Source organism: Eleutherodactylus coqui, chromosome 5 (genome assembly GCF_035609145.1).
Source record: "Eleutherodactylus coqui strain aEleCoq1 chromosome 5, aEleCoq1.hap1, whole genome shotgun sequence".
Classification (NCBI taxonomy): domain Eukaryota; kingdom Metazoa; phylum Chordata; class Amphibia; order Anura; family Eleutherodactylidae; genus Eleutherodactylus; species Eleutherodactylus coqui.
Window position 1 is genome coordinate 205,796,436 of NC_089841.1, and position 27,376 is coordinate 205,823,811.

Below are 27,376 nucleotides of genomic sequence, written 5' to 3' on the forward strand. Positions count from 1 at the left end.
TACGGGGCCGGCGCTTTCCATAGCGCCTGTGGACAGGGGCCCTAAGGCCTCATGTCCACGGGGAAAATCAGGCCCGCTACGGATTCTCCATGGAGAATCTGCAGCGGGTCCCTCCTGCCCCGCGGACATGAGGCATTAAAATAAGAATTAACTCACCTCTCGCCCGCTCCGGATCTTCCCTTTGTCGCGGCTTCATCTTCTCTCCGTCGCGGCCGGATCTTCTTTCTTCGGCCCGGCGGATGCGCAGGATGACGTCGGTGACGTGCCCCGTGCATGCGCCGGCCCAAAGAAAAAAGATCCGGCCGCGACGGAGAGAAGAGGAAGCCTGGACGAAGGGAAGATCCGGAGCAGGTGAGTAAATTCCGATTTTGGTCTCCCGCGGATCCAGACGGCTTTCATAGGCTTCAATAGAAGCCCGCAGGAGACCCGCACGAAAATGGGGCATGGTCCAGATTTTTTCATGCTCCATTTTTTTTAAAATCCCTTTTATTGACCATCCGCGGGTATTTATCTACCCGCGGGTGGTCAATGCATCCCTATGGGGTGCGGATCCGCGGGCGGGAGAAGAGTTAAAATCCGCTGCGGATTTTAATTCTTCTTTTGCCCGTGGACATGAGGCCTAAGGCTTCCGTTACACATGTGTTGTGGTAAGCGCCATGATTTTACTTTCGCTTGCAGCCGACAGCAGAGTTTAGCGCACTTCATCATTGAAAAAAACGATTATTCAATAAGGCGCAAATAGGCTCGGTCATTAAGGGGTTAAAGGGTCAACCACTTTCCAGTGATTTGTGATGTCCCAGTGATGTCCACATGGTGGCCCATAAGTGCCACAACAAGGTGCCCCACACAGTGGCAGCAGCTCCGCCTCCACACTGATTTCCCATGTGGGGGTTCCTGTTGTAGAAACTTCCAGAACTGATGAAAACGGACAAGAACGTCGTGACTAAACCGTCACACTACTGTCGGCCGGAAGGGGCGCCCTACTATGAATAGACCTATGTTTCCTCACACGTGACGTGTCCGCCCTGTACCTGCACGCCCGGCACCCACTTCCTCCTCCTCTCCCGCCTCGCGCTGTCTGTGGCTGGTTGAGCGCCGGTTGCTAGGCAACGCAAGGAGCCCCGGCTGGCGCTCGTCCTGGGGCAGAGCGTACACGTTTACATTGGTGTCACTGCTGAGGGAGGAGGCGGCCGTCCACCGGCCGGAGGTGAGTGCTGCGGCTCCTCGGGGACCCGGGAGTGTGCCGGGGCTCCGGTACCGACCACCGGCAGTACTAGGTGGTAATAGGACGGACTAGTCGGAGGCTTCCTGACTCCACAGTCGTTCTATATAGTGCTGAAGAATCTCAGGAGGGAGGTTATTGCTCCCTGTTATCAGCCACTTCAGGCTGCCTGTGGTGATCTTCAGTGGTCTTGCTGATCTGAGACCTCCAGAAGTATTTCCCCCTCCAGTTTCCATACATCGTTAGTTTCGTGGTGCGGTGGGACGCGATGCCCTGGGTGGAAGCGGCTGCCATGCTGGGTCAGTCGGAGTCCCGCTGGAGTCGTTAATAAAGGCATGTTATGGCATATATGGATTTACAGGCGGTCGTTAATGGTTAACCAGGATATGTGCGCAGGTAGTGTGTTCACAGGTAACAGCCACTGTGAAGGGAGATATGTGTGGATATCATTGGGTGGGGGATATCGCAGTGTACCCTCCCTACCTACCTGTACACGGGCGGATATCACTGGGTGGGGGATATCGCAGTATACCCTCCCTCCCTACCTGTACACGGGCGGATGTCACTGGTGGGGGATATCGCAGTATACCCTCCCTACCTACCTGTACACGGGCGGATATCACTGGGTGGGGGATATCGCAGTATACCCTCCCTACCTACCTGTACACGGGCGGATGTCACTGGGTGGGGGATATCGCAGTATACCCTCCCTACCTACCTGTACACGGGCGGATGTCACTGGGTGGGGGATATCGCAGTATACCCTCCCTACCTACCTGTACACGGGCAGATATCATTGGGTGGGGGATATCGCAGTATACCCTCCCTACCTACCTGTACACGGGCGGATATCACTGGGTGGGGGATATCGCAGTATACCCTCCCTCCCTACCTGTACACGGGCGGATGTCACTGGTGGGGGATATCGCAGTATACCCTCCCTACCTACCTGTACACGGGCGGATATCACTGGGTGGGGGATATCGCAGTATACCCTCCCTACCTACCTGTACACGGGCGGATGTCACTGGGTGGGGGATATCGCAGTATACCCTCCCTACCTACCTGTACACGGGCGGATGTCACTGGGTGGGGGATATCGCAGTATACCCTCCCTACCTACCTGTACACGGGCGGATGTCACTGGGTGGGGGATATCGCAGTATACCCTCCCTACCTACCTGTACACGGGCAGATATCATTGGGTGGGGGATATCGCAGTATACCCTCCCTACCTACCTGTACACGTCCAGATATCACTGGGTGGGGGATATCGCAGTAGACCCTCCCTACCCGTACGCGGCCGGATGTCACTGGGTGGGGGATAGCGCAGTATACAACCCCTACCCGTACACGGCCGGATGTCACTGCGTGGGGGATTTCGCAGTATACAACCCCGACCCAAACATGGGTGTAAATAACAGGGTGGTGGATATCGCAGTATACCCCCCTACCCGTACACGGGCGGATATCGCAGTATACCCCCCTACCTGTACATGGGTGGATATCACTGGGTGGCGGATATCGCAGTATACCCCCCCCTACCTGTACACGGGCGGATATCGCAGTATACCCCCCCTACCTGTACACGGGCGGATATCGCAGTATACCCCCCCTACCTGTACACGGGCGGATATCGCAGTATACCCCCCCTACCTGTACACGGGCGGATATCGCAGTATACCCCCCCTACCTGTACACGGGCGGATATCGCAGTATACCCCCCCCTACCTGTACACGGGCGGATATCGCAGTATACCCCCCCTACCTGTACACGGGCGGATATCGCAGTATACCCCCCCTACCTGTACACGGGCGGATATCGCAGTATACCCCCCCTACCTGTACACGGGCGGATATCGCAGTATACCCCCCCTACCTGTACACGGGCGGATATCGCAGTATACCCCCCCTACCTGTACACGGGCGGATATCGCAGTATACCCCCCCTACCTGTACACGGGCGGATATCGCAGTATACCCCCCCTACCTGTACACGGGCGGATATCGCAGTATACCCCCCCCTACCTGTACACGGGCGGATATCGCAGTATACCCCCCCCCTACCTGTACACGGGCGGATATCGCAGTATACCCCCCCCTACCTGTACACGGGCGGATATCGCAGTATACCCCCCCCTACCTGTACACGGGCGGATATCGCAGTATACCCCCCCCTACCTGTACACGGGCGGATATCGCAGTATACCCCCCCCCTACCTGTACACGGGCGGATATCGCAGTATACCCCCCCCTACCTGTACACGGGCGGATATCGCAGTATACCCCCCCCTACCTGTACTTGGGCGGATATCGTCGTATACCCCCCCTACCTGTACACGGGCGGATATGCGAGGTTCTCATTCGTCGTTCAGATTCACCCGGCATAGAAATCAGCGCCCACTCGTTAACTTGGTGAACAGTTTAAGCAATGACCGTTCAGTGCTTCACATAGAAATGTGAAACGCTGAAGATCAGCGAACGATAACAGAGCGAATCTTGGTCAAACGAGAATCGCCACATTCTCAGTCTGTCTAAAAGGCCCGGTATTTGTCTTCCTAGTGAACCTCCGCACTGAGATGAACGGCGTCCTTTAGGCCGGGCTCATGCCAGCGTAATGTCATCGCGTATTACACAGGGAATGGAGTCAGTGGAAGTACATTGATTGCCACTGAACCACTCACACCAGCGGGTTTTATGGTGTATAATACACGCGTAGAAGAAGAACAACGAAGCGTGTTCTATTTTCCTGCTTTTTACACGCCATAGAGCCAGAAATCTTGAAAAAGTTGTAGCGACAAATTTTATAAAAATGAATCTTTCTATGGTAAATCGGCGCTGTATGAACGCGGCCTACGTGTTATCAAGTCAGTTTTGACTGTAAAGACCATATTTGTTGTATTTGTCCAAAATGTACTGTTATCTGAATCTTTAAGGGAACCTGACACCAGAAAATAGCTTTAAAGCCCCCACCATAGTGTAATGTAACATAGTATAAGCCAGGGGTCTCCTTCATTATCACCGAGGGCCCCTTCAGCACTGCCTTCAAAGGGCTGATTGTAAGACCGTATAGTAAGGGCTTGTTCACATGAGCCTATGTTCACATCGTATTGCATGCGCAATTTTTGCACGTGTGAATAGAACCCATTGATTTCAATTGGTTTGGTCACATGAGCGGCTGAAGCAGTGTATTTGCTCGAGTAGTAATATATTGCCCCCAGTAGTAATAAGTGACCCCCATAGTAGTCCCTGTAGTAATAGCGACCTCTCTATTGGCCTCGGGCGAGGCAGCATCCCTTCAGGTATTCCGCTCACCCAGCCTGCAGGTCTGGTGGCGGCAGTACAGTCTCTAATTGCTGACCTCTCCTCCCTACATCTGTTTTGTATACACGAACACCGGGGAGGAGAGGTCAGCGGTCAGACTAGTGCCGCCGCTGGTTAGGACCTGCAGGCTGGGTGAGCAGAATGCTGCACGGCCGGCGGGTCCCATAACATGAGCCGGATTCTGCCCGTGGCATTGAGATAAGCAGTTCACACAATTCGTACTTTATATTTTGCGCGTTCAGTATGCAAATGGACCGTCTTGAGTCAGCGACAGCGCCACCATTCCTCTGAGTCAAGACATCGCTGTGAAAACCCGGCCTCCTTTTTCTCCCTTTCCCCTTGTGTTCGGACGTCGGCACTCCTGCGGGGTCTTCACCAATATATCCACACTAGCTGGTAGACCGACTGTTTAAAGATAATCCATTAATTGTTTTCTTATCATGTTTTGGGCTTGAGTTAATTAGTGTCATTGCTAATGTTAATGTCCTGCAATGAGGTTTGCATTGCAGAAATGTATGGTCCCGTCTGGCCGGAGGGAAGTGGTCTACAAGTGACTTCCGTGACCCTACAAGGCATGACTGACATATCAGTGGAGTTCAGACATTGTCCCTAAAAGTGCCGGCACATTAGATTACAGTTGATCAAAATGATTGTTCATTGTCGAATTCCACCCAAAGAACAATAGTTTTATCCGACCAGCGACACTTTGTCATTACCAGGAAACAAGTATTGCCACCTTAGAAATCTTTGTCCCACCTTGACGATCTTTCACCCACAGAAGTTCTTTCTTGGACGATCTTTCTTTAAACGTTCTTTGTCCCCGGCTGTCATTGAAAAGGTATGGCTGGTTTGAATGACTGTAATGGCCAATATGGTCTAAAATATATAGGGTCACCATAAGGGCTTAGACACATGGGCGTCATTTTGTCCTCTTTTGCGGCCTTGATTTTCACAACCACAAAAGGAAAGCATTGATTACAATGGTTTTGTGTTTTCGATAGTGGGATTCTCACTTGCCCTATCTTTCTCACTTGTAGTTTTTTTTTTTTTTAACTTGCAGGAATGATAGTGTGGGACCCATCTGCCCGTTTTTGTTTTTTTTCTCTACCAAACTCGCCCACAATAGTGCAAAGTTTGAATAGTCAACCCCCCCCCCCCCCTTCCTTCCTAAAATCCCCCCAGATCATGCACTAATATGTTCCGTAGCTGTGAACTTGTTAGCACTACACCCATAGAATCATAGACTGGTAGAGTTGGAAGGGACCTCCAGGGTCATCAGGTCCAACCCCCTGCTCAGGGCAGGATCACTAAATCATCCCAGACAGATATTTGTCCAGCCTTTGTTTGAACACTTCCATTGAAGGAGAACTTACCACCTCCCGTGGCAACCTGTTCCACTTATCGATCACCCTCATTGTCAGAACGTTTTTCTAATATCTAATCTGTGTCTCCTCCCTTTCAGTTTCATCCCATTGCTTCTAGTGTTTCCTTGTACAAATGAGAATAGGGCTGATCCCTCTGCACTGTGACAGCCCTTCAGATATTTGTAGACAGCTATTAAGTCTCCTCTCAGCCTTCTTTGCAAGCTTAACATTCCCAGATCCTTTAACCGTTCCTCATAGGAATGGTTTTCGTACTCGCCAGGTCCCCTGTTCCAGCACTGTGCCCCTGAGAAATCAGCACACACAAAGCCAGTGTAACTCTTCACAAGGCTGTGTATCTGCTCTCTCCCAGAAAGATGAATGCCTTGTGAAAAGAGCCCCGCTGGCTGTGCTCGGGCACCGTGCTGGAACGAGGGACCCAGTGAGTATAAAAAGCAGCTCTCAAAGCTCCAATCTCCTCATCTTTTGAGCTCCATAAACTAAGTTGTGGGGCTTAAAGGTGAGAAAGAAATAGGAAGGGGGGGGGGGGGGAAGCTTAGAGACCTTTCAATGAAAAAAAAAAATTGCCCCCACCTCCCCCCAAAGGTACCTGTATTCTTTTTAAAGTCGATGCCCAATCACAACCATTCATTCACTGTCTCAGCCAATCAGACCCAGCTAGCTTTGATTGGGCATCGAGCCAGTGCCAAGAACCAAGCACAGCAATCTATTGCTGGAGGCGGGGTTCTCAGCAATAGATCTGTCAGTGCAGGGGAAGTGCGGAGCAGTGGCAGAGACCAGCGTCTGTGACCTGGACGGCAGCGGCTAGGTGAGTATTGCTTATTTTTTCCATCTCCTGTAGCTAGGACTGATTTTCGGGGTAGAGCTTATATTGCAAGCCCTCCCCTCCCGAAAATCGGTGTGGAGTTAACGCTGCCAAAAACGTGGCACCAAGTTTTGCCGTGTTTTCAGCAGTGCAGAAACCGCTGCCCATTTATTTCAATGGACGACGCAGAGTTAAAAACATCCAAAAATAGAACATGCAAAGCTGTCAAAGCGCAGCGTTTTCAGCCCTGTGTGAGCAGCCCCATTGAAATGAATGGGAGCGCTGTACGGCGTTTAGCGCTGCACTGAACGTAGTCCAAAAACGCCCGTGTGAGGGAGGCCTAAGGGGTATTCGCATCTTGGCTAAACATGGCGGAGTTATTTTCCTTGTGGAAACTTGTATATGTTTGGAGAAATAACTCTCCTGGTGTGTGCCAAAATATTGGGACAGAAATCGGTGCCATGCGATTAAGGGCTCATGTCTACTAGTAAGATGGAATTGCGGATTCAGCAGCGGATTTTGCCCATAGCGAATCATTGGCCATCCGCGGTCCATTAAATAGATTTTTGCACCCGCGGATGGCATTTTAATAGAATTGTGTTTTTCACGCGCGGGAGAAAAAACGCAGCATGCTCAATTTTACCGCGGATCGGCCACATTGCTATCACATTGATAGCAATGTGTGCAGATATCCGCATGCCAAAAAAATACCATTTTAAAGCAAATCCGCGTGGCATCTGCCTCGGAAATCCTCGGCAGATTCTGCGCGGATTGTATTTTTCTAGTGGACATGAGGCCTAAAGGAAATTAGGCGTTTTAAATTTTTTAAAAACTTTTCCTCCCTCTTTCTAAGAACTGTAACTACTTTGTTTCTCCATCCACATGGCTGTATTAGACAGGATGTTTGTAGAGCGACTCTTATATTAAGTGGTACCATATAATGCCCTGCATAACTTGGGAAAAAAATCAATTGTACCAGTTTGGGAGGGAATTAATTCATAATGCAGTAAGAATGACAAATGCGCCTTGTTCTGTGGGAAAGGGGGATTTTTAAAAAGTTTTTAATTTCTTTTACTTTATTTTTTTCTCTTTCTGCTTAGATTTTTTTATTCATCCCTTTTTGTTTTGAAATTTGAACTTATGATCATTTGATTGCTTGTTACTATATATTGCAATACTTAAAGGGGTTGTCCCGCGCCAAAACGGGTTTTTTTTTTTTTAAACCCCCCCCCCCCCCCCCCCCCGATCGGCGCGAGACAACCCCGATGCAGGGGTTAAAAAAACAACCCGCACAGCGCTTACCTGAATCCCGGCGGTCCGGCGTCTTCATACTTACCTGCTGAAGATGGCCGCCGGGATCCTCTGTCTCCGTGGACCGCAGGGCTTCTGTGCGGTCCATTGCCGATTCCAGCCTCCTGATTGGCTGGAATCGGCACGGGGCGGAGCTACACGGAGCCGGCATTCTACACGAGCGGCCCCATAGAAGACTGCAGAAGACCCGGACTGCGCAAGCGCGGCTAATTTGGCCAACGGAGGGCGAAAATTAGTCGGCTCCATGGGAACGAGGACGCCAGCAACGGAGCAGGTAAGTAAAAAACTTTTTATAACTTCTGTATGGCTCATAATTAATGCACAATGTACATTACAAAGTGCATTATTATGGCCATACAGAAGTGTATAGACCCACTTGCTGCCGCGGGACAACCCCTTTAAGCAGTAATAATTTATACAGTATTGTAGTATATAGTGATTTTTTTTTTTTTTAATGTTCCCTATTAAGTCCTGCCACAGGCAGGACTTAATAAGCATCCTTCCATGTCAGCCTTGGAAGTTTTCACAAGGCTTCAGACTTCCATGTTAGCTGATCAGCACTCCTCGATCATGTAGCGGGGGGCGATGGGGTGCTGACTGTGTAGATGCGCAGGCAGCTTTGACTGTAGCATCTAAGCTGGTAACCCCTGTGATTAGAGTTGGCTCCGATAGCGGAAGTTATCAGCTGCCAAAAACAGCTGATAGTCGTCTGGTGTGGAGTGGACTTGGCTTTTGGGATTGCTCCATCCACTCATCACGACCGCATGATGTGTATATATAACTTATTCAGTGCGGAAGGGGTTAAAGAGCACCTTCTTGGGATACATGAATTTACATAATAGGACAATTTGTACCTTGTCCAGTCAGAGATAGCGATGCCAATCTGTGAGGCTGGAGCCGCTCTCAGCTGTCATGTTTTCATAGATGGTACTATTAATTTGTACGTAAGAATAAATCGACGCCCGGTATAGCTCAGTTACCGGCTGACTGGAATGTGGGCTATGTACTAAAGGGAGAGGACTTGCCAGAAGACTGTCACATTTCAAAAGGCGGTTTGACTTGTCGGTTTCGACCTATAATTACGACCCGGAGTTGTCAGACCGCATTCCTGGCAGGTAATTGGTAACAATAGATGGGATTTAGAGCTCACACCTGCTTCATCCGAGCCGCGCTACTGCTGTGGGTTTTAGACTTAAGACGGATAACCATATTTTATTGTTCTCTCCTTGATGTTAAATATAAATTATTCTATACTGTCCTTTATTTGCTGCACTTCACCCAAATCACTAGTGTGGGTATTAATGCATCATGTGTCCACATAAGGTTTTTAATAAAGAACCTGTCAAAAAACAATGTCAAACAGCAAGAACTTCTGCTTGTTTTTGTTTTCTTGTTGTTTGACATTGTTTCTTAACCATTTGTTTAATTATTCCCAGAAAGACTATGATTGTGATGGGAATTGGGAACACCCACCCCACCCTACCCTGTCGATGGCCGGGGTGTATCCCGATTGGGGTTTGCGGGAGGTGAAGGTATATGATGACCTGCGGAAATCCTGAACCAGCTTGAGAGGGGGTAAGCAGAACACAGTGAGTCTGACAGCCCCCCCCCCCCCCCCCCCTTGTCCCTTGATCGGCATGCAATTGGTGGCAGCAGTGGGATACTTAAAATGTTTGTCTTAGAATTAAGCAATTAATCCTCATACCAAAAAAAATTAGCGGACTCTACGATGATCGCCACAAAACTCCTCCAGCAGTTGGTCACAGAGGATCCAGCTCTACATCTACAGCTCCTCACTGAGAGGAACAGAGCTGCAGAACGTGAGGCTGCAGAGCACTGCGCAGAGCATGAGCACCAGCTGCGGGCGGCTGAGCTCAAGGCATAGATTTCAAGAGCACAGCGGTACGAGGATCATGCAACCCCGTCAAGAATACTTCCCTGTTCCAGCGAAAGAAAGGGACCTGGACCTTTACCCTAGGGGGTTTGAAGAGGTCTGCCACCCCTACCAACTGCTCACCGAACAATGGACCAGGTACTTGACCCCAGGTTTTACGGCCAAGCCCCTGGAAGTGTCTACAGAAATGCCCCGAGAACAGGATGGTGTCTCTGAGGTCATCCAAGCAGCCCCGATCTGGCAGTGGACCAAGGGCAATCAGGGACAGAAGTGGGATCAGTAGGTATCGTCCCTTCTCCTCTCCCTCCTGTAGCCCCCCTCCCCCTCCCTCTCTCTTCACTATGGGGTATTCAGAGGCTGTTTTGCAAACTTCTCCCATTGATTTCAATGGGCGGCTCCGGCCCCATTGAAAGCGATGGGCGATATCGCAGATTTTTTTTATTGCAACTTAGCTTGAGTGAACACATCGCAAATGAGAATAAGACCATTGGTATCAAAATCATACGGTTTCATTCTCACATTGCAAGAAAATGTATTGCCAGTGTGCAAGAGCCCTTTGGCTGTATTCACATTTAACACATTTTACCGCCTGTATTACAGCCCCAGCAGAGACACAGACTCTCTACGTGTAGGGATCTATGCCCCATTGAAGCCCAAAACTGTTACCTCTACAAAACTGGTGGCATTTCCTGGTTCCTTTCTAGGTTATAAGAGAAAAACCATTGATTTTTGGACATATTTGTTGGGCTTTATAAGTGGGGTATATGTAAGGAAGCCTTTCCCAAGCTTTTGGACTAGACTTATTTCTTTATTATAATAGGATCTAATCCATTTTTTATGCTTTTTATATACGGTTCTTGGATGTGGCTGATCGTTCTGTCCGTCCATCCTGAGTGACTGAATCTCTCACTCACTACTAATTCTCTAACATCCCAGTGTCGTACACACATGAAATTTGGAATGATCATTCTTTAGGTCCTACATAGGAAAAGTAAAGGGGTCACAACACGATTATTCAATGCTAATTGCAAACGTATTGGCACCCCTGTGTAATGTACCTAATCTAATTCTCTAACTTCCTGATGCCATAGAAGCGTGAAATTTGGCATAAACATTCTTTGGGTCTTAAATAGGAAAAGTAAAGGGCCCTCGTGTGGAGCAGTGTTAAGGCAGCAGAAATGCAGTCCTAAGATCTCGCTCACGACCTGAAGGTTGCGGGTTCTTCAGAGGTCAGTAAAATGAGTACCAAGGCAATGGCAAACCACCCTGCAAAAACAGTCTGCCAAAAAAACCTAGGAGTCAGTCATGAGACTCGGTGCTTGCACCAGGGGGCTTTAGCTAAAGGGGTCACAACTCAATTATTCAATGCTAATGTAACTTCCTGGTGTCTTACAAGCGTAAAATTTGGCATGACCATTCTTTAGGAGGGGTGGCACATTCTGCAGTGTGACATCAGCCTGCAGAATCTAACGCTCCTCTGTGTAAACTTATTTTATTCCTCGGTTCCGCCAAAGTAACCGTGACTTCATAAAATTTTTTGTGCAAACACGTAAACGCCTGTATCAAATTAACTCGTTCGAAGCCGGATATATCAGCTAGTATATTTATATGCTTGTGTAATTTAGGGCTTGGTGTATTTAAAGGGATTGTCTCGCTAGGGGAATACGGGAGTCATAGAGGACAGAATGGTGGGACACTTGGAGAATAATATAACCAGATGTGGCTTTCCCTGTGTTTGCTGATATGAAAACACTTGGTGATCTAAGGGTCATCCTTGTGAGCTCATTCTAATAGTCTGAGAAATGATCAGGATGGCACCGTAAGATTAAGTGGAGATGTTCTCAATCTTATCCATTAATTCCATCAACAGGATGGATTGTGATGTGGATCCGTACCAACATCTGCAGCGAACTCTCCCCTGTGGAAATTGGATGTCCCCCGAGCTCAGGCTCATGGTTGTAAGAGGACTCCATTCATTCAAAGATGTTTCGTGGACGAAAAACTTCACAAGCGACAGACTTTACTGATATGGCAGTTTGGCTAAAATCATTGGGCGTAACCTACCAATGAACAATTAACAATTATTTTGGTTAATATGACCCTTTTCTTCAACTTTAGGGCTCATTCAGACGGCAGTATTTGGTCAGTATTTTTGCATCAGTACTTGGAAGCCAAAACCAGGAGTGGAACATAAAGAAAAAGTGTAATAGGATTTGCATCCGTTCCGTGATTTGGACCCACTCCTGCGATAATGGACAGTACAACTACCAGTCCAAAGTCTCAGAAAAGCGATCAAAATAGGGAAAACCCAGTCACTGAACATAACGTATCTGGTTCTGTAAGGCCTTATGTCCACGGGTCCACACGAATTCTGAGTGTGGAATCCCGCAGCGGACTCCTGCCGTGCCCGCAGACATGAGGCAAAATATACATTTTACTCACCAGTCCGGACGCGGCGCAGGTCTTCTCCGTCGCGGTCGGATCTTCTTTCTTCTGCATGGCTAAGTGCCGCGGGATTTGAAGCAGTGCTTTTCCCGGTGGAAATCTCGCGGTTTTTCGCTGCTGACAAACCGCGAGATTTCTGCCGGGATTACGGTGTGTGTGAACCCAGCCTAACGCTTAATGCACATTGTAGCAGCCCCGAAATGTCACTCCGACAGGTTGCGTCTAACTTGCTGATATCACATCGCTGATATCATTGCTGAAGTAGAGCAATCCTAGGTGTTTCAGAACTATATGTAATATAATTATCTAATATTTAATATATATAATATATATATTTTATAATCAGGCATATATTGCTGCTGGTCTTGGTGCTGATCCTTTGACCAATAACTGCATAGTGATTGAACCTCAAGTCTATGGTGTATGGGCTCTTTTTTTTTTTTTTTTTTTTTTTAATGTACTCATATACTTTCCTCCAGTTGCTCTCTAGGTAGTATCTAGAGATATATAGTGTGTGTGTGTGTATGTATGTATGTATGTATGTATGTGTGTGTGTGTGTGTGTGTGTGTGTATATATATATATATATATATATATATATATATATATATATATATGTGTGTGATGTAGACTCTACAGTGTTCTATAGAAGCCTAGAACTGACTGGCTGACACTTGGCTAAGCAGCACTGGGTTTGATTTTTGCAAGCTGCCCAACTTGCCCGAACCACCTCCCAAAAGCTGTACACAAGTTAGTGCATATTAGTGGCGAGAATATCGATCTCACAGCCCTGTTGGATATTAGATTCTATTGTAATGGCACTAAAGGTGCTCATATACATTAGGGAAAAGTCAACCGGACCGACCTATATGTATTTGTATAGGTGCCTCCCAACCCAACTGCACCTCCCGAGAAATAGCTTGCAGCCATACAATTGTTTGCCGACTACTACTATACTGAAACGGCAGCGTCGGTACAAGTGAGCGTTGCAGATGAGAGCTTTAATCCGTTGGTGTGAGGTCAAGAGAGATCATTGACATTGTGAACTGCATACATCATTTAAATGCTGACTTAACTATTCTGATTCTATCTCTTTATCCTCTTCCCAACATCTTCGGTCCATGTGCAGCGGATGTCAGGTGTCAATTTATGTCTTAGAAAGCAGAAACCTAGCTGTAGCTGCTGAGATCTGCAATAAGTCAGAGCCTGACGGTTAACCTTTTAGATGCTGCTGTCGCTTTTGACATCAACATTTAAATGGCTTAACAGAGGAGGGGGCTCAGCCCTCTGTCATCCCAACAGCCTGCTTGCAATGAGACCACCGGCTGCGTTCGGTTACCATTTTAGCCCAAGGACCTGTGAAGGCTGTCAGGGCTGCTATTGACTTTTGCCTATTTAGCCTCACAGGGCTTAGGCCGGATTCACACGAGCGTATGCATATTTATGCACGCATGAGCGCAGCGTTTTTGCGGAACAAACATTGCTTGATCCCAGTCTTAATTGGTCTGAGTTCAAGATGTGTTCTTTTTCCCGATGCAACCAAAATGCGCAGGAAAAATACTCACGCGAGAACGAACAAATTTGAATAAAATCGGTGGGTTCTATTCTCTGCGTATTGCCTGTAAAAGGTACAATATACTGCAACACTTGAGTTTTGCAGGATATTCCATGTGAGGATCAGACATTCACCAATTCAAGTTTCTTATGGGGGAAGAAAAATATATACCGTATTAAAAAAAAAACTTTTAAGATTTTTTAAAATTACTTAAAAAAAAAAAGTTGAAGAAAACCTTTGCCGCCTCTTCCCAACAGAAAATTGGTATTATCACATCTATAAAAGTCCAATTTATTAAAATATATTTATCCCACACGTTGATTGCCATTTAGGAAAAGAAATACTTAATGCCAGACTTGTTGCAGGTTTTTTTTTTGATCACCCCATCTGCAAGAAAAAAAATTGAATGAAAGGAGATCAAAAAACTATTGTGCCAGAAGAGGGCCCCTCACACAGCGCCTCGTATAGAAAAATAAAAACATTTCATGGGAGTCAAAAGGTAACAACAGAGAGCAATTCGTTTTTTTTAAAAGGGTATATTATTAAGTAGGATCACCATAATCCTAATTTGAAAAAAAAACAAAAACGTGTGTGTATATATGTATGTGTAATAAATTATATATAAAATTATATTTATTCTATACTATACGCTCTCTCTCTCTCTCTTTTGGGGGGCAAGTTAAATGTACTTCACCCTCCTTAAAAGTTTTCATGCGCTTCCCAAAAAGTTTTATATGGCGCATTAAATGGTACCATTGAAACATGCAGCTTGGCCTGCAAAAAGCAATCCCTCGGGTGGCTATGGTGCTGGACAGCTGGCTTATTCTACTGATTGGTGGGGGTTTTAGCAGCCAGACCCACAGCTATCCAAATTTTTTACGTGTCCTTGTGACTTTCTCCATTTATAAGTCATTTCTCACCATATTGATCTAAAGGTACTGCTAAAATCTGCACAATGAAGTCCATACTCAGATCAGCTTACACCTGCAGCCCATAGATATCTATAGCGGTATGAGGAGAAGAGGAGGGAGATGGAGACTGGCACAGAGATGTGGCTGCAGCTTCTATTAAAGGGAACCCGTCACCACAGAACAGCAACATAAACTGTTATGGTGCTGCTCAGGTTTGTGTTTTTTTTAGTCACTCCCTCCCCGGTCCCCACAGTGTCCGCTGGTGAAGTCTGCATGCAGTCTGAATGTCCGACTTTCTCAGACCACCTGTATAAATGGTGCTGTTCAGTAGTGACAGACTCCCTTTAAAGAGTAAGAGCGATATTTGAAACGTTTTGATCAGTAGGGGGGTCCCGTTGCTGAGATCTCCACTGATCTCTAGCACTCACCAGAACGCTCCGCCTCTTTGGCTGTCTTTACTGTCTGTCTGTTCTTCTTGGCAGCTGAAGATGCATAGAGACCTCCTGGGTCTATCTTCCGCTACCAGGAGGAGCTGGCAAGCAATGACGACAGCCGAAGGGGCACATGCTACTACTACTGCTACGGGAGCAGGGTCTCTTTTTCTGTGTGCTGTGTATGGTAGACATCAAAGCAGCTAGTCTTCGCCTTCCCCTGTAGCTGATTTTAGGGAGAACTGATAATTAGAAATTGAAGTGAAGGGGACAATGGCGTTAAAAAAAAAAAAAAGGTACACGAGCCATATAATTTCCAGAAATGGTGTTATTCCTCGTGCACACAGTAGTTTATTTTAAAAAATCCTTCAAGAGTTCAGTTTCTCTTTAAGGGCTCCTTCACACTGACCATGATATCTGACCATGATTCACAGCCCAATAATGCACTTTCCACCATGTAAAAACCCCCATGGATGCGAGGTGTTTTCATGTGAAAATGGCCTTACATCTCTACAGGGAATCCCTTCATCACCGCCGGCGATGAAGGAATTCCCCTGCGCATATTAGCCTTTTACTCCCCACTTCTACATGAGCCAACCTAAACAACCAATCACCGTGAATCAGCCAACCTAAACAACCAATCACCGTGAATCAGCCAACCCAAATAACCAATCACCAGGAATGAGTAAATCCAAACAACCAATCAGGTTGCGAATGGTGCGGACTTGGGGAGTAATATAGATATATGTATCCCCTGCTGCGGGTGTCACAGCCACGGCAGAGGATTGCAGAATTCTCCCATTGCTTTCAATGGTGCTGGCATAAACCATCTTGCATGCTTTACACCACACTTATCATATGTGTTAGCAGCATGCACAATCAGCAAAATTACTGAAAGGACATTATGGGAGTTGTCATTTTGTGAAATATTGGGATACTTTTGGAAAGGAATACAGGGAATGAACTGATCTTGGAGTACCAGCTGGCCGAGGCACCACTGCTAAATTTTAAGATTTTGGGGTTGTATTCTATTTAAAAAAATGACTGCAGTCTAACTAGTTGCTAAAATTGACATTTTTTTCGTTCTTCCTAGTACATTCTAATATGGAGTTTTGCAGGTGTGTTGTCTGGGTAGGCTTGACAGCTCAGAGGACTTTAAAGGGACCCTATCACACCCCCACAGCACCATAAACTAAGTTATAATGTTAGTCGACGTGACAGGGAGCCGGGTGATGCAATTGTTTTCTCTACTCGCCCACTCCTGTGATCTAACGATGTTCCTCTTTTGAAGTCTGTGCATGGCATTAAAATCCCGTGTGTGCGCCCTCTCCTATGGACTGTTTTTAATATTTTTATTTTTTTTTTCTCGCCTTCATCTGGATCAACAGTACAGGATAATAGGCCAAACTGGACATATGTTAGTTTTTTTTTGTTTTTTTTTCAGCCTTACAACCTATCACAGATTGTGCTGGATTCATTATTCCGCTCGTCTTTCCAGTCAAGTTACAAAAATGTTGAGCTTTAACTTTTAAAGAGCCGGAAGGAAGAAAGAGATCCGCATTCATCTGAGTAGCAAAATGTGAATTTGCTGAAAGCTTTTGTCATCGCAATGTGGATAATATCAGTGGAGCTCTTCAGTTACATTCTAACAGGACCAGCAGCCCGATCTTGTCATATTTAGTTTTTGTCATTTAACAATAGAGCTTGTATGTGGCTAATAGCACTGTTCTTGTGTTCCTTTATCCACAGGTTTGAGGCACCGTACTTCATATTATGGGATTGGGGAGCGGCCGCAGAGTAATGAAGTCCCCACCGCTTCTCCTAGCCGTGCTGCTAGCTTGTGTATTTGTCCTGGGCATAAACTACTGGATTACAAGCACTCGATGTGTGGAGCTACAGGTAGGATAGCGTCTCACATCCTATAACCTTTTATTATCAAACTTGTGCTGTGCAAACTCGTAACTTTTTTTTCCTTATCTGTTCATGCCCAAATGCACGTTACATACACATAAATACGAGCATATCCTGTTCCGTAGAGCACTCAATCCTGCTGCCAACAGATGATGTGGCATCTGTGCCATTCATTACTATGCGAGGACTGTTAGGAAAGAGAGGGGTGGAACGAAACCCGTACAGTCATGTTTATTGTGAAGGATGAAACTACGTATGTGGTGAAGGGAGTAGAAGGGTATCTTCAATGCTGGGGGTGCTGCCTGACATCTGGGTGGGCGTGATAGAACGAGAGAGTAGGACTGAAAACAGGCAGTGGAAAAGGTGCAACACTCCAGGTTAAAGCAAATAGGAAGTGACCAAAGATGTGGAAAACGTCTCCTTTTATTTAATAAAATACGGGATCAGCATATGAAAGACAGCGGTATTTAAAGCGTTAACCGTTCCGATGAGCGTCGCGACTCCTTGGAACTGCTGCCGCCGGGTGCCGGCTGTAAGAAACAGCCGGCACCCGACATTCAGGGGTCCCGTATAGTGTCCCGTGATAAGATCGCAGGATGCTGTGCGGTTGCTAGGCAGCCGGGGGCCTTCTGAAAGGCTTGATTGGCGCTGTGCATAGGCAGCCCTAGGGCCTTTTGGAAGTCCCCCGGCTGCCTAGCAAACGCACAGTGTCCCGCAATCTTCCCACCTCCTCTCCCTGCAAAGAGGGACACCGTATATCGGCCGGGCGTGAAAACCCGGCCAATATATGGGCGTGTGAATAAGCCCTAACGGTATGTTCTCATGTAGCAGATTTGCTGCATGTTTCACACATTGGAAAATTTACTGCAAATAAGCACCAATTGTTGCAGATTTTGGTGCAGATTTCAACTCCTTCAAGGAGCTGCACTACCAAACTAGACCGCGGCCCTACCGACAGTCTGGCCTATATAAGCTGCCCGTCAAACAAGCAAATGCTCATTTTTCATATGACGACATCTTTTATTTCAGCATTTAACATCCCTGTTTTCTACATGGCCTGTGTAAGCAGAGATGTGCTGCTGACCACAACAAAACTGTATGCGCCGGAACCATCGCGCGAATGTCGCTTGTCATGTGCTGATGTTTGCACCTTGAAAATGAGCTAAACAAGCAACGTTCAACTTATTATATCACCAGTTGGCCACTGAACCTGCCGGTGTAGGCGGCCCCTTCTCGAGTTGTGTACCAGCAATGTGTAGATCATCAGACAACAAGAAGGCTTTGTTTTTCATATGTCGTAGTGTGGAGTCTTAAAACCTGAGAATAGATGAAGACCAGAAGGTAGAACACTGATGTTCCATGACTCACTCCCACTATGGATTTGGCTTTCTGACTTGCACACTTGGCACGTATTTTGGAAAGACTGTGTAACGTTCATACAGTGAATTTGTACTGAACAAAACATTAACAAATTGCATGGCCATTAAAGCATTAACGACCATCTGTAAGACCTACCTTACCAAACAACGGTATTTGAATACGAACGAACTGTTGGGCCATGCTGAGACTTGGTGTTTTGTTGCGGATGCAATTTGTGAAATGTGTTGCAAATTCCACATGTAACACAGAACTATTCTGTTGCTTCTGAACTCAGGCGTCATCTACTGCAATAACGGATTTTATTGCGGATCTGTTATAGATCTCGACTTTTTTTTATCCAACAGATTTCCAAAAATTGCGTTTCAATCTTCTATATTCCCTTAAATCAGCGGTGTAAGTACAATCGTGGACTAGCAATCAGGCCAGAGCAGAGAGCGGCAGCAAATATAGGCGATAGCTCTGCTGAACTCGACCTGTTGACGTGCTACATGACCAGCCACTCATTTGGCCGTTTCAGAGATGCTCCCTGTATTTACACTTAATCTCCAGGATTTATGAAACTTGACTCACGGTGGCCAGCTGATCACTGAGCCAACTTTAGGCTGCATTCCCACGAACGTATATCGGCTCGGTTTTCACGCCGAACCGATATACGTCGTCCTCATGTGCAGGGGGGTAGGATGGAAGAGCCAGGAGCAGGAACTGAGCTCCAGCCCCCTCTCTGCCTCCTCTCCGCCCCTCTGCACTATTTGCAATGGGGAGAGGCGGAACGGGACGGGGCTAATTCCCAGAACTTAGCCCAGCCCCGCCCCGCCTCCTTTCATTGCAAATAGTGCAGAGGGGCGGAGAGGGGGTGGGAGCTCAGTTCCTGCTCCTGGCTCTTCCATCCTCCACCCCCCCCCCCCCTGCAGAGGAGAACAACGTATATCGGCTCGGCGTGAAAACGGAGCCGATATACGTTCATGTGAATGCAGCCTAAATGTAGAAAGGGGTCTAGCTGAGAGAAACTTTCAGGGTTCTATTACATGAGCATTGTTATTGCTCCTGAAATAGCCCTAATTGCCGGGCTGCACTTGCAGGTTCAGCCTGGCGCTTGTTGGGGAAAACCCGAGCTCTGGCGGCAGCCGCTAGCACTTGTGTAATGGCACCCTTACTATTGCAAGAAAAACTAATTGAATCTTTCAAAATTGACTGAATTTGTGCATTAAGTACCAATAAAAGGTGGCCTCATAGTTCAGTTTCATTGTGTTTGCCTAGAATTGTGACTAACAACAGTTTTACTGTTAATGTCTTTTATTAAGCAAGAGTAGGGGGGGAAAGTGAACCTGTGTGTTAATGACTTCTCCTAAGAGCTAATTAGCAAAAGATGATTCACTTAATGAGATAAGATTGGAAGTGTGAGTTTCACAGGTGTTTTGCCCAATAAATAAAGGCACACAAAGACTGGTTGCTGACAAAAGAAAGATTGATTAGTATGCACCATACCGTGATGCAAACTACTTTCAGAAGACATGTTATGGAGACACATAAGGCTGGAGAAGGCCATGACAGCATTGCTAAAGACCTGAGTTTACAGCAACTTTGGACAAATTACCTACAAATAGAGAAAATTCAGGATTGTTGCTGGACTGGAGGTTTTCACACAAATGCACGCTAACACCAAAACTTCCTGACTGTGAAATATGGTGCAGGAAGCATTATGGGTTAGGGCTGCTTACTGCCTTTGGACCTGGATGCCTTGTAGTTAGAGATGAGCAAACATACTCGGTAAGGGTGATTTTGCAATCGAGCACCGCGATTTTTGAGTACTTCACTACTCTGGTGAAAAGTACTCGGGTGCGCTGTGGGTGAGCGGGGGGTTGCAGCGGGGAGGGGGGAGGGAGAGAGAGAGGGCTCCCCCCCTGTTCCCCGCTGCTACCCCCCGCCCCACAGCGCACCCGAGTACTTTTCACCCGAGTAGTGAAGTACTCGAAAATCGCGGTGCTCGATTGCGAAATCGCCCTTACCGAGTACGTTCGCTCATCTCTACTTGTAATCAATCATTTAGGAAACAATTGTAAGAGAATGTAAGGGCAGCAGTCCATGACCTCAACCTGAAGAGGTGTTGGGTGATGCAACAACACAGAAACACAAAGGGTTATAAAATGTGTTTGGAACAGAAAAAAAAACTTTACTCAGGTTTTATTAGGAGGACTCCTGTTAATTTCCTGCAGAATGGAGATTTATTGCAGCCTTCATGAAGGTTGATGTAATTAAAGGAAAAATACTGAATAGTTGTATCAGCTGTCGGTGTCCATGTCCGTCTCTTAAAGATGTCATATCGGGGGTCAATGACCTCTCCATGGACTTCTGTGTGAGTCTTCCTTTTCTCTGCCGTAGTCCACTGCACACATTTCCCACTGTGTCTGTCAGTCAGAAGTATAGGTATGCCTTTAACATTTTAGCTACTTTTTTGGTTTTGCATTTATGGAATTCTTCACATTTAGGTTTGCTGTACTTCCACCCCATCAGTGTACAAGAGGGATGTGTGTAGTTAACTCTGCACTGAATACCATTCACATTTAATATTGCAATGCATTATTAAGCACACAAGTAAGGCTGGAAGAAAGTCACAGATGTGAAACCACCCTCAATTACTAAAAAATGGTTAAAAAGACGTGTTTGTGAAGTGACCAAGTCCTGACCTTTACAGAGAACCTGTTACCTGCCCGAAGCACTATAAACTAATTGCGGTGCTGTTGGGGTAGGTCACAGGGAGCCGGCCGGGTGCTGTATTTTCATACTCGCCCACCTCCGGGTGCCTGCCTGTAAGGTCTGTACGCCAGACGAGAATTTGACCCCCCCCCCCCCCCCCCTTCTCCAGAGTCCTGTGCACCCGCTCTGCCATAGACTTCTATAGTATTGTATTTACACTGAACGATTTGCCGTGCCGTGTAAAAGGGCCTTAGACTGAAGTGAAATTCTCCAAGGCTTCAAATTGCTGAAAATAATTCATTATTTTCTGGATTTAGTTAGATGTTTTATCTCCTAGTCTGCACAGATTGTCATCTCTAGTATGTAGGTTGTACCTCGCACAGATTGAAAGTCTGTATTGTCGAACACGTTTCATCTATTGCATCATCTATTAAGAACAATCCCTCCAGTAAGCATTCCCTTTCTGGAGCTGCATGGCATTTTATAGAGGCTCGTAATGCTAACATTTCATCATTCAGAGTTATCGGTGTAGAAAAGGTAACATGTCCTGTGAGAAGAGGGGATTGGTCTGGGAAATCGTTTGCCAGGGAGGCCTTTTGGGTCCTCAAATTAGGTACATGATATCCCAAGGGTCTCAATTACAGGACTGATCTGTTATACGTCTACTAAAAAATAGAAGAGAAGGGGGAAGAGGGATAATGGAAAGAGAATGTATATATATTCATGTACTTCATATACCTATATACCAGTACCATATAAATAATTTTTTTTCGATCTGACTGCTGGACACATGGCCACAATTGTATTTTGATTTTTTTTTTGACCAGCATTTTGGTATGCATATGCATTTATTTTATGTGTATGCATTTGTGCATGTCTGTATGTATAATTTTTCTCCCCACTATTTTGGTTGTTCAGATTGCTAGACTTATGACCACCATAATTTTATTTTTTTGACAAACATCCAAAAATATCCATTATTTGCATTGCTGGACATATCATCATCATTATCATGCTGCATAAGTGTCCTCCATGATTGATATGTGTCCTATTCAGTATGTGCTCTATACTGGGGGGGTGGGCACCCTCACATCTGTGATATGTGGTCATCAGCTGATACTCATTCAGTTGTTTAGTCTGGAGGCTAATGTCAGCACTCATGATTGGTAGTCCTGGGGAGGGTTGGACTGTTGTAACATGTCATATCCTTCTATACTATTTAAGATCTTGATTTCTACTGTGATGCCATGCTATGATTAAGGCTGTATAACATCCGAAACGCGTCAGTTTGTCTTTTAATCCCTGTGCGCATGGGAATTTTTAAAAAATGTACCCAATAACATGTTTTTTAAAATAAAAAAAAATTGCTGGATCAAACCTTCGTACTTTTCAGCACTAGAGTGTGCGCTTCAACAAAGGCATCAAATCAGATTGTGCGTTTCAATGACCGGAAGTGCACATCAACCGGCGTGCGTTTCCGCATTGTTATCGTATGGAGTTTGTACCGATACTGGAAGTGGAATAAATGACATGAAGTTTTCAAATGCCGTGTCTCCCTGAAAATAAGACCCTCATTAATTTTTGACCCAGAAGAGGTGCTAGGTCTTATTTTGGGGGGGATGTCTTTATTTTACTTAGCAGGTTCAGTCCAGGTCCCTCCCACTACTCTCCGGAGCTCCGACATGCTTCTTGCAGCCCTTGGCCACCCACAGAAGATCAACTCCTGGTTACGCGATTCATAAATCCTGTCTCTAAGAAGCGATGGTTATGATTGGTTTAGCAGTGCTCAAGAAACAATCAGTGCAGTGTTCAATGAACCAATGCAATGGTTGTGATTGGTTCATTGAGAACTGCATTGATTGGCTGAACAGCGGCTGAAGAACCAATCACAGCCATCGTCTTGCAATGCAGCTTAGGCTTATTCTCGGGGTGGGGCTTATGTTTCAAGCCTCTCCAAAAATCCACTCAGTCCAGGGTAGGGCTTATTTCCGGGGAAACTTGGTAGGTGGAAAAGCATAATAAATTTAAAATATTATATAAAATATGCATCACTGTACCTAAGAAAACATTTTTTGTAAAGAGATGTATAAAAGAAGTTGTAAATAAAAACAAGGAACAGTCAGAATATGTATAAAATAATATATAATTCAGACTTTTACAGACACATCGATACCAAATATGTATTTTTGCTTAATTTAGATTCTTCTATTGTAAATATGGGAAAAGTGTTTTTTTTGTTTGTTTTTTTTTCTAACTTGTATTACTTTTTTTTAAATTTTTTTTAATAATTTAGTAAAATCTTATTGATTTTATTTTTACATTTTCTTTTAGTCCCAATTGGGGACGACAACTAGCGATGCTTTGATCGCTCATGCAGTATGATGTAATGCTATGGCATTACATCATTCTGCGATCTGACAGGCAGCTTTTCAAGTCACCGCACGGGGATGGCTTGATAGGCATACTGCCAAGACAGCCCTGGGGCCTTTCAGAGGGATTTAAATGCCACTTTTAGAATTGATAGCAGCATTTAATGGGTTAACAGCCACAATCGGCCGCGCGGCTTGTCAGCTGTTGCCCCCGGGTGTTAGCTGTAAGAAACAGCTGACACCCTTGATGTATGGAGGGAGACAGCAAGCGCGATCACTCTCCATACACATCCTGCAGCTGCAGGACGTAAAAACACTATGGGGCTGTCACTAAGGGGTTAAGAATTTTGAATAAATGGGTAGATAAGAGGTCTTCACATATATTAAAATGAAATATATAAAAAAAATGTGAATAATTACATAGGAAATTATGAATCAACATACTCTGTTCCTCTAAAAATAAGATGTGACCTCAAAATAAGCCCTAGCATGATTTTTCAGAATTTGTGAGGATGCTTGCCCTACTCCAACAATAAGCCCTAATTAGAGTTAATTAAAAAAAAGTAAATTTAAATAGTGTCTAGGCAGCTATACAGGTAAAAAAAAGATAAGTCTTTTGGAGCAAAAAATTTAATATAAGACCCTGTCTTATTTTTGGGGAAGCTGTATTATATATTTTTTTAAATAATTCAGAAGAGTAAAACAATGGGCAAATAAGACTTAAAATGGCAACTGGATGGATAAAATGTGAGTGGAATAAAATAGAAATATGAAATTGTGGAATATTGCAATTAAACTAGCACTTCGTTCAGTCTATTCAGTATGAGCGTATTTAGCCAAAATATTGAGTCTAGAGCAGTGACCCTGTGCTACCTTCTCCAGTGGGGGGATGCGTATCAGAGAGGGGTCCTTATTGTGCTCACTGGAGAAGTGTCGCGATGCGCTGTGTTTATGAAAGCCATTCAAGATCTATTAAAACGATGTATGTTCTGGTCCTCCGGATAGAAATGAGACCACAAAGACACTCTAAAAGATAGATTGTAGAATTTGCACCGCAATTCTTCTCGCTCTCCTTCTATGATGAATATTAAAATGCTTGCAATTCTAAATTGCACTTTAAAAAAATTAGCAGATGTGACTATTGTTAATTAGAACGAAAGGTTTTCTGGTTGCGGGAACAAGGAGGGGGGGGTGGGCTAAAATGTTCAAGGTTCTATTTACAGAAAATGTCAGTTGGTTATGAGAGGTAACTTCATGTTAAAGATGGCCACCCCCCTGCATTTAGCATAATGTTACTTATTCTGTGATGCTTGAGCGTTACTTGCTTTGGTTAATCATCTGTTTACTAATCTTAGAACCGAGTGATGGAGTTGGAGGGCAGGATTCGCCGGGCAGCAGCAGAGAGGGGAGCAGTTGAAGTCAAGAAGAATGAATTTGAAGACATGCTAGCGAAGCAGGAAAAGCAAATTGACACCATCCAGTCTTTGCACAGCTCCCAGATGCAGAAGGTGCAGCTGCTATGTAAAAGTGAGAAGGTAAGACATTTTCCCTCCCATCTTGACTATATCATTACGTGAACCGTACTCGGATGTATAATGCTCAATAAATAATTGTTCTGCTCTCTAATTGTACATGATCAGATTACTGCAGGGAAGGATAGTTCAATTTTCCCTTCCAATATCCATTTGTGTTGTGTCTAGAATACAGGCTGCAGTAATAAGGGCTATATTTTGCTCCAAACTTATCTCCTTTCTCCTCCTTATAAAGGACCTGTAAATTCACGATAAAGGGCTCTGAAAATGTGAATATATTTTGCACTCGCCTGATGATTTCACATTGACTGCTCCTACTACTTTGTAGTCATTCCATTGTTGAAAATAAGACCCTGTGCCTCTTTTGGGGCAAAATTTAATATAAGACAGTGTCTTATTTCCGGGAAACTCTGTACAGATTCTCAATTTTTAATTTTATTTTTCTGTAAGTAAAATTTAAATTTTCAAATTTTGCTTCCACTCTTTTAATTCTTGTGAAACACCTACAGTGTTAACAGACTTGCTAAATGCTGTTTTTTTAATATTTTGAGAGGTGCGCTTTTTAAAAGGTGTGACTTATGGGCGCGTTTTTTTTAATATGTGGTCTTTGAAAGCCACTTTAGATCTGAATTAGTGTCTGAAAGAAAAGGTTTTGGGAACTGTCTTCAAAATTCAAAAACGGAATGCTATACGTTTTATAAGCCTTCTGACACCCTAAACACATGTCAAACATAAGGCCCGCGGGCTGAATCCCGCAACCTTATTCTATGTCGCCAGCTGTATGTAAAAACCTGAATCCGGTTTTTACCTGCAATGCCAGGGCAGCGGGACTTCTAATTTTTTGACAGGAGTCCTTGTGCGTTACGTTAAAGTGTCAGAAAAGTAAATCTGGTCTGATCTGGGGTACATCTCTGGTATAATTTAAGCCAGTTTCTGTCAGTCTAAGGGGAGGCGGCCATGCTTCCTCTTAAACACTGACCACTGTAGCGATTTATTTCCAGTGACTATCTGAACAATAGTCATCCCATGTAACCCCACCCAAGTCAGTGTTGACCATTTAAGGCTTTCAATTGAAAACTCATATAAGCAAATTCTAAATCGTCTACAGACAAAATAAAATGTTATACTTTTATTTGGAGGCCTTAAAGGGAACCCAACCATGTAGGAGTCATCCATATACGACCGTCCCAAGCCCGGATAAATGGGGAGGCTTAGTGAAAGATCTGGTGACCTAACCTCCTACCCTGTTGAAGCTTTGCCTTGGAAACCCTATGGAAAGAGCTCTCAAATAATTCAGATATGGTATCCGGTGGCAGGCCCTCCAGGCCAAAAGATTCTCTGACTGCTACTGGGGAAGAGCAAGGTCTGAGTACAAGTAGTGGAGTTTTTCCTCATGATGCAACTGGGGGATATCCCTCGGGAAGCCCAGATGCAGATGCACCTCATGATGAAAGGAAAGGACTGCACTGTGCCAAAGCTCACACAATAGCAACATGGAATGTGCACGGCATGAGTCTGGGGAAATTGGACATTGTGAAATGACAAGACTTAACATTGATATTCTTGGAATTAGTAAATTGCACTAGACAGGTAATGGATATTTTCAGTCCGATGACTTTACATTGCACTAAGCCAGACACGAGGAAATTGAAAGGATTGGAGTAGCCTTTATTACAAACAAGTAGATCTCAAAGGCAGTAGAAACTTCTAAAACAATCAGCGACCGTATCACTGCTATTCGGATACAGGGTAAGCCAGAGAACATCTCCATCTTACAGGTCTAACGACTGATGCTGATGAAATAATCATTGAAGATTTTTATGCCAACGGCCAGAAAACTCTAAACAAGGTTTCAAAGAAGGACATCATTTACATTATGGGCAACTTCCATTTCAAAGTTGGCAGCCAACCAGAAGCAATCGTCACAGGAAGATTTGGGCTCGGTGAAAGAAATGAAGCTGGTGATTGCCTGGTGCAGTTCTGCCAAGAACATTGGCTCGGGAGAGCAAACGTGTAGATTATGCAACCCAAACGCCAACTGTACATGTGGACATCTTCCAATGGCCTCCATCGAAACCAGATTGATTACGTCCTGTGTAATAATCCTTGGCAAACTTCATAAAACCTTTCCTTGCGCCGACTGCGGCACTGATCATGAACTCCTTGCAGCTACGATAAAGATCTAATTCCTTAGTATTAAGCAAAGTGCTC

The 27,376-nt window shown here is 45.2% G+C and overlaps 1 protein-coding gene across 2 annotated transcripts in view; it reads left to right on the plus strand.

Moving 5' to 3' along the window:
• The first annotated feature begins 1,076 nt into the window (after nt 1-1,076).
• The window catches only part of GOLM1 (golgi membrane protein 1), a 46,965-nt gene continuing 20,665 nt past the window's right edge, over nt 1,077-27,376 (plus strand). For both annotated transcript variants that reach the window (XM_066604097.1, XM_066604098.1), the window contains exons 1-3: nt 1,077-1,207; nt 17,029-17,178; nt 24,989-25,168. In XM_066604097.1, coding sequence (XP_066460194.1) covers nt 17,053-17,178; nt 24,989-25,168 — 306 coding nt within the window. In that variant the 5' untranslated portion in view covers nt 1,077-1,207; nt 17,029-17,052. The remainder of the gene's footprint in view (nt 1,208-17,028; nt 17,179-24,988; nt 25,169-27,376) is intronic.